This window comes from Gymnoscopelus microlampas, assembly GCF_963454915.1.
Source record: "Gymnoscopelus microlampas genome assembly, chromosome: 7".
NCBI lineage: Eukaryota > Metazoa > Chordata > Actinopteri > Myctophiformes > Myctophidae > Gymnoscopelus > Gymnoscopelus microlampas.
In genome coordinates this window covers 58,583,186-58,598,402 of record NC_139944.1, presented here as the reverse complement: position 1 = coordinate 58,598,402, position 15,217 = coordinate 58,583,186, and the positions used below count along the sequence as shown (strand labels likewise).

The 15,217-nt window shown below is 46.4% G+C and overlaps 1 protein-coding gene across 1 annotated transcript in view; it reads right to left on the bottom strand.

The window, feature by feature from the left end:
* Window positions 1–5,576: 5,576 nt before the first annotated feature.
* The window catches only part of dnah9 (dynein, axonemal, heavy chain 9), a gene marked incomplete at both ends in the record, with an annotated part of 202,183 nt that continues 192,542 nt past the window's right edge, over window positions 5,577–15,217 (bottom strand). Inside the window, 5 exons of the mRNA XM_084061956.1 lie at window positions 5,577–5,804; window positions 9,374–9,509; window positions 11,883–12,136; window positions 12,374–12,556; window positions 13,729–13,899. Coding sequence (XP_083918082.1) covers window positions 5,577–5,804; window positions 9,374–9,509; window positions 11,883–12,136; window positions 12,374–12,556; window positions 13,729–13,899 — 972 coding nt within the window. The remainder of the gene's footprint in view (window positions 5,805–9,373; window positions 9,510–11,882; window positions 12,137–12,373; window positions 12,557–13,728; window positions 13,900–15,217) is intronic.

Here is a 15,217-nt window from a genome sequence, read left to right as displayed (position 1 = left end):
TCTCTCTCTCTCTCTCTCACACTGAGGACATCCGCTCACAGCTGCCCCCCCCCCCCCCCCCCCCCACACACACACACACACACACACACACACACACACACACACACACACACACACACACACACACACACACACACACACACACACACACACACACACAATATATATATATACAGTGTCAGCATGGAAATGAAACTTGGCCTCATGTTGTTTATAGCAACGATTCTCAACCTTGTTTTAATTCCAAAGACCAATGAGACCAAAGACCCCCAGTTTGACCTGCATGAGATCAAAGACCCCCCAGTTTGACCTGCATGAGACCAAAGACCCCCAGTTTGACCTGCATGAGGCCAAAGACCCCCAGTTTGACCTGCATGAGGCCAAAGACCCCCAGTTTGACCTGCATGAGGCCAAAGACCCCCAGTTTGACCTGCATGAGGCCTAAGACCCCCAGTTTGACCTGCATGAGACCAAAGACCCCCAGTTTGACCTGCATGAGATCAAAGACCCCCCAGTTTGACCTGCATGAGGCCAAAGACCCCCAGTTTGACCTGCATGAGGCCAAAGACCCCCAGTTTGACCTGCATGAGGCCAAAGACCCCCAGTTTGACCTGCATGAGGCCAAAGACCCCCAGTTTGACCTGCATGAGGCCAAAGACCCCCAGTTTGACCTGCATGAGGCCAAAGACCCCCAGTTTGACCTGCATGAGGCCAAAGACCCCCAGTTTGACCTGCATGAGACCTAAGACCCCCAGTTTGACCTGCATGAGGCCAAAGACCCCCAGTTTGACCTGCATGAGGCCTAAGACCCCCAGTTTGACCTGCATGAGACCAAAGACCCCCAGTTTGACCTGCATGAGACCAAAGACCCCCAGTTTGACCTGCATGAGGCCTAAGACCCCCAGTTTGACCTGCATGAGACCAAAGACCCCAGTTTGACCTGCATGAGACCAAAGACCCCAGTTTGACCTGCATGAGGCCAAAGACCCCCAGTTTGACCTGCATGAGGCCTAAGACCCCCAGTTTGACCTGCATGAGGCCAAAGACCCCCAGTTTGACCTGCATGAGACCAAAGACCCCCAGTTTGACCTGCATGAGGCCAAAGACCCCCAGTTTGACCTGCATGAGGCCTAAGACCCCCAGTTTGACCTGCATGAGGCCTAAGACCCCCAGTTTGACCTGCATGAGACCAAAGACCCCCAGTTTGACCTGCATGAGGCCTAAGACCCCCAGTTTGACCTGCATGAGGCCAAAGACCCCCAGTTTGACCTGCATGAGACCAAAGACCCCCAGTTTGACCTGCATGAGACCAAAGACCCCCAGTTTGACCTGCATGAGACCAAAGACCCCCAGTTTGACCTGCATGAGGCCAAAGACCCCCAGTTTGACCTGCATGAGACCAAAGACCCCCAGTTTGACCTGCATGAGACCAAAGACCCCCAGTTTGACCTGCATGAGGCCAAAGACCCCCAGTTTGACCTGCATGAGGCCAAAGACCCCAGTTTGACCTGCATGAGACCAAAGACCCCAGTTTGACCTGCATGAGACCTAAGACCCCAGTTTGACCTGCATGAGACCAAAGACCCCCAGTTTGACCTGCATGAGACCAAAGACCCCCAGTTTGACCTGCATGAGACCAAAGACCCCCAGTTTGACCTGCATGAGACCAAAGACCCCAGTTTGACCTGCATGAGACCTAAGACCCCAGTTTGACCTGCATGAGACCAAAGACCCCCAGTTTGACCTGCATGAGACCAAAGACCCCCAGTTTGACCTGCATGAGACCAAAGACCCCCAGTTTGACCTGCATGAGACCAAAGACCCCCAGTTTGACCTGCATGAGACCAAAGACCCCCAGTTTGACCTGCATGAGGCCAAAGACCCCCAGTTTGACCTGCATGAGACCAAAGACCCCCAGTTTGACATGCATGAGGCCAAAGACCCCCAGTTTGACCTGCATGAGGCCAAAGACCCCCAGTTTGACCTGCATGAGGCCAAAGACCCCCAGTTTGACCTGCATGAGGCCTAAGACCCCCAGTTTGACCTTCATGAGGCCAAAGACCCCCAGTTTGACCTGCATGAGGCCTAAGACCCCCAGTTTGACCTTCATGAGACCAAAGACCCCCAGTTTGACCTGCATGAGACCAAAGACCCCCAGGTTGACCTGCATGAGGCCAAAGACCCCCAGTTTGACCTGCATGAGACCAAAGACCCCCAGTTTGACCTGCATGAGGCCTAAGACCCCCAGTTTGACCTGCATGAGACCAAAGACCCCCAGTTTGACCTGCATGAGACCAAAGACCCCCAGTTTGACCTGCATGAGACCAAAGACCCCCAGTTTGACATGCATGAGACCAAAGACCCCCAGTTTGACCTGCATGAGACCAAAGACCCCCAGGTTGACCTGCATGAGACCAAAGACCCCCAGTTTGACCTGCATGAGACCAAAGACCCCCAGTTTGACCTGCATGAGGCCTAAGACCCCCAGTTTGACCTGCATGAGACCAAAGACCCCCAGTTTGACCTGCATGAGACCAAAGACCCCCAGTTTGACCTGCATGAGACCAAAGACCCCCAGTTTGACATGCATGAGACCAAAGACCCCCAGTTTGACCTGCATGAGACCAAAGACCCCCAGTTTGACCTGCATGAGACCAAAGACCCCCAGTTTGACCTGCATGAGACCAAAGACCCCCAGTTTGACCTGCATGAGGCCAAAGACCCCCAGGTTGACCTGCATGAGGCCAAAGACCCCCAGGTTGACCTGCATGAGACCAAAGACCCCCAGTTTGACCTGCATGAGACCAAAGACCCCCAGTTTGACCTGCATGAGGCCAAAGACCCCCAGGTTGACCTGCATGAGACCAAAGACCCCCAGTTTGACCTGCATGAGACCAAAGACCCCCAGTTTGACCTGCATGAGACCAAAGACCCCCAGTTTGACCTGCATGAGGCCAAAGACCCCCAGGTTGACCTGCATGAGGCCAAAGACCCCCAGTTTGATTTTTAAATCTCTGGGACCCTGTTCTTTACTGAACTTAACTGTTCTGTTGCTTTGTTTTTTTGTTTGTTTGTTTGGCGCCACCTCTTGTTGCTTTGGTGTCATTACAGTTCTGTTAGAACATAGGATATTATGGTGACATCATGGCAGAAACGGTAAATATTGTATGTACATTCCTGGTAAATGTGTGTTGGGTCACACACTCGCCACTAAAACGGTACGTTGCATTTATAGTGTATAAATAAAAGTTTGATGACAAAGCTGAGATGCAGGGTTAGGACATTGAAATTAGTAGTAGTATAATAATAATAAATGTAAAATAAAACCAGAATGCATCTGAAATAGTAAGATAAAGCTTTACTTTTTCATTTTCATTTTTAACAGAGCAACATTTAAAAAGAACATTTGAAACAGAAGGAAAAACAACTATGAACAGAAACCCTTTTCTTTCTGTGTGCAGGTAGTGATGTCTGTGCAATCCAACTAAATTATACAAACTAATGACCCTGTAGTGAGTTTATAGTCCTAATCATAATAGAACAGTATTTCTCCTGGGTGGTCCGCGGCCCCCCCCCCATCTGAACACCTTATCTAACGTCTATAGTACCATCTATACCCACAACCTCTGTGCAACTCCATTCTCTATTGTGTGAATTAATATTGTTTCTCATATAAATGGCACTATTAATAATATAAGAACTTATAACATTAAATTAACTTAAACATTCATCGTTGAGCTCAAAACGCTTCGCAACACGACTTGTCTAAAGCTTGTAGATCTGCTTTTTTTCACCAAAATGTTCCCCTCAGAATAGGAACTCTTGGATTCATGTCAACATACTTTGGCATTTCATTTAGAGTTTGAACAATGGTAGTATTTTTGTTTTGGTCAAAACAAAAATACTTTTTGTTTTGACCAAAACATATCACTTACCCTCCTTTAACACATCGCCTGCCAAAAAGGAAATGTCCACAAGAGGCCGCTCTAACACAACTTAGGAATGATCCCTTGACGCTCAGAGAAGGAATGGACGGATGTGACATCATCCCTATAGTAGATCTATAGATCTACAGAAATACACATGTAGGATTTCTCCTTTTTTGTGTGAAAACGAGCCTTATTCAACTGGCCCCTCCCCCACCCGCCAGACACCCTTTGTTTACTTCCGTGTCGACAACGTGTTTTCTGCGGCTCTCCAAGGATCCTCAATTTAAGGTAAAAAACGCTGACATGGGGATAAAAAAAACAATGTTTTAAAACCCCAGCATCCGTATTGTGGGGAAAGCTTTTGCTGAGAATAGCAGATCTACAAGCTCACAACGCGTCACTAGTATAGAGCCCTGAGGAACTTTTACCATATAAGTTTTTTTTTTTATAATTTTTTATCCCGCGATTTTTGTAACCCATTCTTTTCACCCGGTGCCGATTTCCTAAGTGATCCTGGGCGCTAAACCAGCCCTACACCAGCGTTAGACCAGTCCCCCACAGCCTGGGAGGCCAGGGCCGAGCTCATGCTTCCTTCAGTGCATGAGAGCCAACTGACCTTCTTGTCACCTGACAGGGGAGAGTTTCCCTGGTAGGACGTAGCGCGTGGAAGGAACACGTTATTCCAACCAGTTCCCTTCCCCTCCATCAGGCGCCCCGGCTGACATGGGGGAGGCGGTATAGAGACCAGGATTACTACATGTTTTTGTGAGGGTATTAACTACCCTAGGAGACACGGGGAGAACATGCAAACTCCACACAGAGTAGGCCCTTTCACCAACCCCACCTAGGGTATGGGCGCTGATGACACGGAGGAGAAGACACACCCCCAGCGCCCACAGCGTCCCTGGCGGGAATCGAACCCAGGACCTTCTAGCTGTGAGGCGACAGCGCTACCGACTGCGCCACCGTGCCCCTATACCATATAAGGTTTAAGTGGTTTAAACATTCATTTGCTGTGGAAGAGTTTAACAGACTTTAACAGACTAACAGACTAACAGACTTTAACAGACTAACAGACTTTAACAGACTAACAGACTAACAGACTTTAACAGACTAACAGACTAACAGACTTTAACAGACTAACAGACTTTAACAGACTAACAGACTTTAACAGACTAACAGACTAACAGACTTTAACAGACTTTAACAGACTAACAGACTAACAGACTTTAACAGACTAACAGACTAACAGACTTTAACAGACTAACAGACTTTAACAGACTAACAGACTAACAGACTTTAACAGACTTTAACAGACTAACAGACTTTAACAGACTAACAGACTAACAGACTTTAACAGACTTTAACAGACTAACAGACTTTAACAGACTAACAGACTAACAGACTTTAACAGACTTTAACAGACTAACAGACTTTAACAGACCAACAGACTAACAGACTAACATACTTTAACAGACGAACAGACTAACAGACTTTAACAGACTAACAGACTAACAGACCTTAACAGACTTTAACAGACTTTAACAGACTTTATCAGACTTTGGCCTTTTTGGACGGAGATCCGTCAAATAAAACTATAGCTCTGCTTCATACAATAAAACTATCTCTGTTGAAACTATAGATCTGTTATCTCTGTAGAAGCAGGGCCACCCCCGCTAAGGTCCACTTGGACGGCTTGTCCTTGGTCTTCAGGTTGAAGGCCCAGACGTAGGTGGGACCCCTCTGGCGGGTCTTGTAGACGGGACAGCGGTAAACGTTCCTCACGTCCTGCTTGTCAACGGGAACGGCCCGGACCAGCATGACCGGCATGGACGGGGTTAACTCCTTCAGCCGGGCGTCCACCATCATACCGCTCTGAGAGAGAGAGAGAGAGAGAGAGAGAGAGAGAGAGAGAGAGACACTATGAGACACGTCCAGCATCATACCGCTCTGAAAGACAGTTGACTGGCTGCTATTCATGTTACTAGAAGCTCGCCCCCGCTACGCGGGGGCTCGCGTCTAGCCCGCGGCCACGCCCACGTTGCGCCCGCGGCCACTTGGCAACTCATATAAGTGGCGTAGCGTCATGAGGGTCAGTGGGGCCGTGGCTCGGTCAGTGAAGACCCTGTAGTGCGGATGATATGTGGCATAGAGGGGCAGATTGTAAATCCCCAGAGGAAACATCCGTGGGCTACCATTGGTTCAGCGATGTGTGCGGTCGCCCTGCGGCCCCTCCTCCTCCACCAATGTGCAGTATTGAGAGCCCTGACGTCACAACAATTGGAGCGATGGGCACTGCACTGTGGTTGGTTAGGGTACACCTAGGGCCCAGGTAGAACCCAGTTAAAGCCTGCATGGGCATACCCAGTTAGGACCCGCCTTGGTCCCACATAAACATGGCTAGTTGGGGCCCACCTAAGGGCCAGGTAGAAGCTACTTATAGCCTGCATGGGCATCGCAGTTGGGACTGAAGTGGATGCCGCTGACATTGCTGACATGGGGTCCATATGGTTTAGCCCACCTTGAAACCATATGGGAACTACGCTGGCATGCTGGCTGTAATGCAAACGCTGCATCATACCTGCAGTGTGTAGTTTGATGTTGTGTGTGTAGCAGATATACCTGCAGTGTGTAGATCAATGTCCATAGGAAAGTCAATGCCCAGCAGTGTTTTTTTTCCCCAGCAGAGTTTATAGTGTCTCTGTGTCTCTCTGGAAGAGGTTGCACATGAACTCTGCAGCCGCACTGAGGCGCTCCAACACAAACACTCTGACATTAAGCTGCTTCACACAACAAACATCAGCACCACGCTGCTGTTTGTCCAAAAGACACAATATCTCCTCTCCCACCGACGTCATGTGTTCATTTATCGACAGCCGTACAGACTCCTTTTGACACATTTTACCTCGTTTATCCAGCTCTCACTGACTCTCCACATCGGGCTGTTATTTTGCTGCGATCAAGTCAACGATGTGAGAGATTAGCTATCACAGACGGACGGACAGGGGGTGAAACATAGTCTTGCGCCATGCCTTTCGGCCTGGCGGAGAAAATAAAAAAAACGAAAGTAAAGGAAATGGCCATTTCTGCAACAGAAGTAGTCAACAAACTATACTATGAAAACATGGGCCACATTGGCAAAGAATGTAAGAAAGAGGCAATCATGTAGAAAATAGCCGATCTACAAGCTTACAAAGCCTCTCAACGTGAGGCGTTTCGAGCTTGTAGATCGGCTATTTTCACAATATTTACTTGTGGAACGGAGTCAAACAGAATGGGGGGGTCCCAGATGGGGCGGCGTGAAAGGGTTGATAAGCACTGCTCTAATCGGAGCGAAATTATCTGAAATTACTACATGACCATAATGCAGCCTAACATGCGTTGCACGGGGCGGTCCTGCCATTACGTTAGTTACTGTAGTTGCTGTGGAGCTACATAGCTCTCCAGAAGACACACACAAACATACACCATCTGCAATGGACGAACTGAGCAGCAATATTGACATTCACCACACGAACGTGCATTGTTGACAAAGTGATTGCACAGCCGCTGCAGGCATGACAACCACGTTAGCGTTAGCGACATGGCAGCTATCACAGCGCCCTGTCCGTCGTGCTGCAACTGCCTGTGATGGCTACAGCAGTAACAGCCATAGATATGGTAACAGCAAGCTGTCTGCGATGCCATTGTCTGGAGACTGCTCTTAGCGTGACACGACCAATGAGAGTGAGCGCTGTAGTTGTTGCTAAGATACGGTGGCGTCTCTGCCCCATAGCTTGTAGATCTCTCACACATGATTGGCGTAGGCTGCGTTGCCAGGTCTGACTTTGTGTCTAAGCAATGGTCGGCTTATTTTTGCGCGCCTTTGGGCTCGTTTGCATTGTGCGCACGGCAGCGCTTGTTTAGCGTACGTCAGCGCGACGTGCGTTTGATATTAATTGTACATCCTGCAAGTACAGTGATGGGATGCGAAGCAGCTGGTGTCACAGGCAGAATATTGAGGAATTTTGGGGGAAAATGTGGAGTTAGTTGGGCCATGTGTCTGCTTGGCAATTGAGCACATACACTCGTGTACACTCCATGACTGTGGCTGTCAATTAAGGTAGCAAGATAAGGATAAGGATAATTCCTTTTAACAGGTCGTTCATGAAAGTCCTTGTGGTCTTGTTTCCAATGAGAACCTGTGAGCAATTAGGGGTTAAGAGTCTTGCTCAGGGACAAATTTCATTTCATCGACGCATATGCTGGGATGGCCTGGGATGGCCTGGAATCGAACCTGGGGCAACCAGGGCCTCTGGATGGCCTGGAATCGAACCTGGGGCAACCAGGGCCTCTGGTTCCCTAGGCGTGCTCACTAACCACCCAGCTATGGCCGCCCCATTATTATCATTGTTATCATATCACTACATAATGTTATATCATTGACAATACATTAACAAGCATAGGATGAGTCAAAAAATCTTTATGTCTGTTTTAGCCTTTATGGCCGTCCTGACCCAAGGCTCTGTCTGTATCAGACAGGTGGAAAACTTGCAGAGTGACGCATTACTTTACCTGAGTTACATCTTCTGATGGTTGTACTTGAATGTTGACATGAAATAATAATCCCGTTTAGTGTTTCAATAAAAGTGAGCGTGAAAACATTTGACGGCACTGATCAACACACGCTGAAAGGCCAGGATAAAGGATTGGACAGTGATGTCACTGCTATGCAACGCGGAAGTAGCACGGACATAGTACGCCATTATGTTCGAAGTTGGTTATAAAGATACCAAGGATTGGTCAGTGATGTGACATCACTGACCAATCCTTGGACTGACTCAGATTTTCTCTGTTGTTTGTGAAATCCTGGTGACGCAAGTATTATAGACTCAACGTTGTGCATATTATATTATATATTATATATATTATATTATTATATATAAGTATTATACAGTAGACTCAACGTTGTGCATCTATTATTACATTGGAGAGAAGTCCGTCCTCATTTTTCCCATCTCATTGTTTCGCACTAAACACAACAACATCATATCACATGTCACTAACAACACAAGCCACAACGTGCACATTTAATTTACTGTCTGGTGCAGTAGGCTACTTTTCATAGCTCACCACACATTTGCCTCCTCGGAGCATAATTAATTGTGTCCAGCACAAACTCACAACATCACGGTCGACCATGTTGTTCCCTAGCATCACCGCCGAGCGACACCGAAACACCGCGAGCCGGACAACATTACGGGAACACCACCGCCGAGCCAAACCCAAAGCAACACCACAACAAGTGTAAACCAATCACAGTGTGTATAATTAGTGTAAACCAATCACAGTGTGTATAATTAGTGTAAACCAATCACAGTGTGTATAATTAGTGTAAACCAATAACAGTGTGTATAATTAGTGTAAACCAATCACAGTGTGTATAATTAGTGCAAACCAATCACCTGTGAGTCCCAGCCGGCTCCCTCCATGAACAGTCCATAAACGAGCGCTCCTTCTCGAGGAGGAGACGTAACGTCCTCTCTGCTCTTCTTAGTGACGTCACACTGGAGACACATCCTGTCCAAAGGCCACTCGTTCCTGTCAGAACCACCAGAGCATTGATCATAATTATGCTAATGAACTAGAGTCTGTCCTTATGGGCAGAAACGTACGAAAAACATAAAGAATGTTCATCTGCCCTCAAGTGTGACCACTTGGTCAGCAATCAGCTGGATGAAGCTGAACACTGAATCTCAAATAGGTCTAATTATTATTATTATTATTATTGTTATTATTATTATTATATGACGTACCTTCTGGCCGTGGGATCAAATAGGTCTAATTATTATTATTGTCTCCGCCAGGAGAGTTTGTTTTCACTTTCCGTCAGCCAAGCAAACATTGGTCGAGCCTCACGTGACACTTGACAATACGGTGAAATAGTGTGATCTGATTGGCTAGTAAGGATAAGGATAATTCCTTTTAACAGGTCGTTCATGAAAGTCCTTGCGGTCTTGTTTCCAATGAGAACCTGTGAGCAATTAGGGGTTAAGAGTCTTGCTCAGGGACAAATTTCATTTCATCGACACATATGCTGACCTGGCCTGGAATCGAACCTGGGGCAACCAGGGCTTCTGGCTCCCTAGGCGGGCTCACTAACCATTCAGCTATCGCCCCCCATAGTGACATATAACGGGCTATAAATACATGTGTCACTTTGAAAGAGTCTTTGCCTCTTTCAAAGTGAGGTAAGACAGGAATAATCACTAAATGGCTGAGAAATGGCGGATACTGTAACAATTGGATAGGACACTTACACAGACAGGACAGATAGGACACTTACACAGACAGGACGGATAGGACACTTACATAGACAGGACGGATAGGACACTTATACAGACAGGACGGATAGGACACTTATACCGACAGGACGGATAGGACACTTACATAGACAGGACGGATAGGACACTTACATAGACAGGACGGATAGGACACTTATACAGACAGGACGGATAGGACACTTACATAGACAGGACGGATAGGACACTTATACAGACAGGACGGATAGGACACTTATACAGACAGGACGGATAGGACACTTACATAGACAGGACGGATAGGACACTTATACAGACAGGACGGATAGGACACTTATACAGACAGGACGGATAGGACACTTACATAGACAGGACGGAGAGGACACTTACATAGACAGGACGGATAGGACACTTATACAGACAGGACGGATAGGACACTTACATAGACAGGACGGATAGGACACTTATACAGACAGGACGGATAGGACACTTATACAGACAGGACGGATAGGACACTTACATAGACAGGACGGATAGGACACTTATACAGACAGGACGGATAGGACACTTATACAGACAGGACGGATAGGACACTTACATAGACAGGACGGATAGGACACTTATACAGACAGGACGGATAGGACACTTATACAGACAGGACGGATAGGACACTTACACAGACAGGACGGATAGGACACTTACATAGACAGGACGGATAGGACACTTATACAGACAGGACGGATAGGACACTTATACCGACAGGACGGATAGGACACTTACATAGACAGGACGGATAGGACACTTACATAGACAGGACGGATAGGACACTTATACAGACAGGACGGATAGGACACTTACATAGACAGGACGGATAGGACACTTATACAGACAGGACGGATAGGACACTTATACAGACAGGACGGATAGGACACTTACATAGACAGGACGGATAGGACACTTATACAGACAGGACGGATAGGACACTTATACAGACAGGACGGATAGGACACTTACATAGACAGGACGGATAGGACACTTATACAGACAGGATGGATAGGACACGGATAGGACACTTATACAGACAGGATGGATAGGACACTTATACAGACAGGACACTTACACAGACAGGACGGATAGGACACTTATACAGACAGGACGGATAGGACACGGATAGGACACTTATACAGACAGGATGGATAGGACACTTACATAGACAGGACGGATAGGACACTTATACAGACAGGACGGATAGGACACTTATACAGACAGGACGCATAGGACACTTATACAGACAGGACGGATAGGACACGGATAGGACACTTATACAGACAGGATGGATAGGACACTTACATAGACAGGACGGATAGGACACTTATACAGACAGGACGGATAGGACACTTATACAGACAGGACGGATAGGACACTTATACAGACAGGACGGATAGGACACTTATACAGACAGGACGGATAGGACACTTATACAGACGGATAGGACACTTGTGTCATGTTACTATGACACAGTAACATGTTCTATTTTTTGTAAGAATTAGAACATAAGAATTAGAACATTCCCAACATTCCCAACACAAGTCTGCTGGCGGAGACTTGTGCTCCGAGGAGCACTTTTTCTAGTTATTATTATAATAATTAGTACCTTCTGGCCGTGGTCTGCATGATGGCGGTGAGGAAGGACTGTGGGTTGAAGAACCCGGCCAGCCACACGGCAGAGGGCAGACTGAAGTCCAGCGTCCAGACCTCCAGCTCTCTGACGCGGGTCAGCAGGTCCGTGAACCACAGCAGCAGACCCAGCATGGAGGGGTAGGCCAGCCGGGACCAGCCCGACGGAACCAGGTCCAGGAACATGGAGTTCTGGAGACTCTCCATGTCAGCGCTCATGGTCAGCTCTCCCTGGAACAACATGGAACCATCACACATCATTCTGTCTTCAAACATGTATAACTTTTATAGATAAAAACATGAAGATTATAACATATTATGGTAATTAGGCTGGTTTGAACCTCTTTGTACGTACACAGTTCATTACGACTAAACTCATTATTATATATAACTAAATGATTAGCTACTCTAAATATAGTGAGTAAAACAAAAGTATTATAATAATAACTGCCCCGTGTTCCAACTCACCTTGAGACCCAGGCTGAGCTCGTGCAGCGAGCGCCGCATCTCCTGCGTCAGCAGGTTCATGCGCTCGCACTCCTGCAGCGCCACCACCTGGTAGGGAGTCCTGTCCTCCGCCTTCCCCAGCAGCTCGGCCATGTTGAACTGCTCTGGGAGTTTCTCCACGATCTCCTCCAGGACCGCTCGCACCTGGAGGTCCATATGAGTAGGGTTGGGTACCGAAATTCGGTTCCAAGCAGGAACCGATAAAGAAATTGTCGGTACCGGGTACCCATAAACAATATGTAATTTCGGTTCTGCATATCGGTTCCCAGACGCGCTAAAAGCCGTTAAAACAAAGGCAGCACAAAATCACAAATCCGGTAAAACACCGCTGTATGGAGAAGTATACATCAGCTGCGGAGCTGCTGGTTCTCCCTGAACCACATTCCTCCCCGCACCCCCCCCCCCCCCCCTCTCCACTCCCCTCTCCCCCTCAGTGACACTACCATGTCCGTCTCTCAACTGAAGTAGTGAGGAAGGAATTAGCCTGCCCTGCAAACTTTGTACCAAACGTTGCTGTTGTCACCTTGAAAACTAGAATCCATGTCAGAGGGTGTAACATTAATAGAATAACCAGCGCTAGTTAAGAGCCTCGGCCTGCAGAGCAAAACAATAACACCAGCTGTAAACGCTTCTCCTTGATTGTGTGTGTGTGTGTGTGTGTGTGTGTGTGTGTGTGTGTGTGTGTGTGTGTGTGTGTGTGTGTGTGTCTCTCTGTCTGTCTGAAATGAAACTTAAGTGACTTCTCCAAAAGGAAGGAATGGCCTTATATTATTAATGCATTTTGGCTGTGTGCAATAATGTAACTGCAGACATTACAGTGTATTGCCTTTTGTTAGGCTATTCAATGTTTTAAGACATTGTATTTTATTACTACTAATAGTAAATAAATAATTCTACACAATAAATAAATATGTTTTAAATAACTGATCTCAATATGGACCCATTATAGTTATGATATGAGGGTTTTGCCATAATCATGTAAGTCTACAACAGAGGCATAGCCATAACAAAATGTTTTAAAAAATGCATATATATTTTTTTTAAATAATACTTTAAGGCCATTTGGTATTCGGCCGTCGGCCAAGTGTTTCCTATATTCGTTTTTGGGCAAGAATTTTCCATTCGGTGCATCCCTACTAAATAGACATTTGAGCTTTTTTTTTTTACCATTTTGGAACCGAAATATGGAACCGTTAAGAACCGTAACCGATAAGCAGAACCGGAACCGGAACCGGACTCGTAAAAATCCTAACGATACCCATCCCTACATATGAGACATAATGAATGACATTATTATAGTACGGTCCTGCTCCTACCTTGTGGTCGCGGGTGGATCCGCCCCCCTCCCCCGCCCCCCCGTCCCGGGGCTGCATCTCCAGCACGGTGAGGAACAGCTTGTGGGACGTCTGGGTCTGGAAGCCGATCTCAGCGTTGGGATGGAGGCCGTAGAGGAGAGGAGACTCTGCAGGGAGGAGCTCATCGATGTACTGGAAGCAGGGACACATTTATGACTTTATTACTTTATTAATGAACAGCAGACAGTACATATATTACTTTATTAACATGTTCCCTGCCATTGACGGACATCTCTGTCAATTCAAATCCAACGTGTGTGAGTTCTCAAATTCTACCCGAACCCGACCGGGCCCGACCCGACCCGACATTTTCGGGCCGAGCCGGGCCTCAAAAGTATGCTAATTGGTCGGGCCGAGCCGAGCCTCGGGCTCCATGAAAACAAAATATATATATTTTTTTTTAATGATTTTTTTAAATAATAATAATAATAATAATAGATAAATAGACATTCAGAACAGAAAAAAAATCGGGTTTTTTCGGGCTTTCGGGCCTAACATGATGGTAATAGTCGGGTTCGGGCCGAGCCTCGGGCCGGCCCAGTCGGGCCCAGTTAGGGCCGAGCCTTAATTTTCAGGCCCGTTGAGAACTCTGTAATAGTTCTAAGCCTGGATTGCTCTACGACAGTGAAATAAATAAACAAACAAATAAAACGAAATGTTTCCTTTCCAATCAGCCCCCTTTATTTTAAACTACATCTAATGACAGTGTGTGTGTCTTTATTATAAACTACAGCTAATGACAGTGTGTGTGTCTTTATTATAAACTACATCTAATGACAGTGTGTGTGTGTGTGTGTGTGTGTGTGTGTGTGTGTGTGTGTGTGTGTGTGTGTGTGTGTGTGTGTGTGTGTGTGTGTGTGTGTGTGTGTGTGTCTTTATTTTAAACTACATCTAATGACAGTGTGTGTGTCTTTATTATAAACTACAGCTAATGACAGTGTGTGTGTCTTTATTATAAACTACATCTAATGACAGTGTGTGTGTGTGTGTGTGTGTGTGTGTGTGTGTGTGTGTGTGTGTGTGTGTGTGTGTGTGTGTGTGTGTGTGTGTGTGTGTGTGTGTGTGTGTGTGTGTGTGTGTGTGTGTCTTTATTTTAAACTACATCTAATGACAGTGTGTGTGTCTTTATTATAAACTACATCTAATGACAGTGTGTGTGTCTTTATTATAAACTACATCTAATGACAGTGTGTGTGTCTTTATTATAAACTACATCTAATGACAGTGTGTGTGTCTTTATTATAAACTACATCTAATGACAGTGTGTGTGTCTTTATTATAAACTACATCTAATGACAGTGTGTGTGTCTTTATTTTAAACTACATCTAATGACAGTGTGTGTCTCTTTATTTTAAACTACATCTAATGACAGTGTGTGTGTCTTTATTATAAACTACATCTAATGACAGTGTGTGTCTCTTTATTTTAAACTACATCTAATGACAGTGT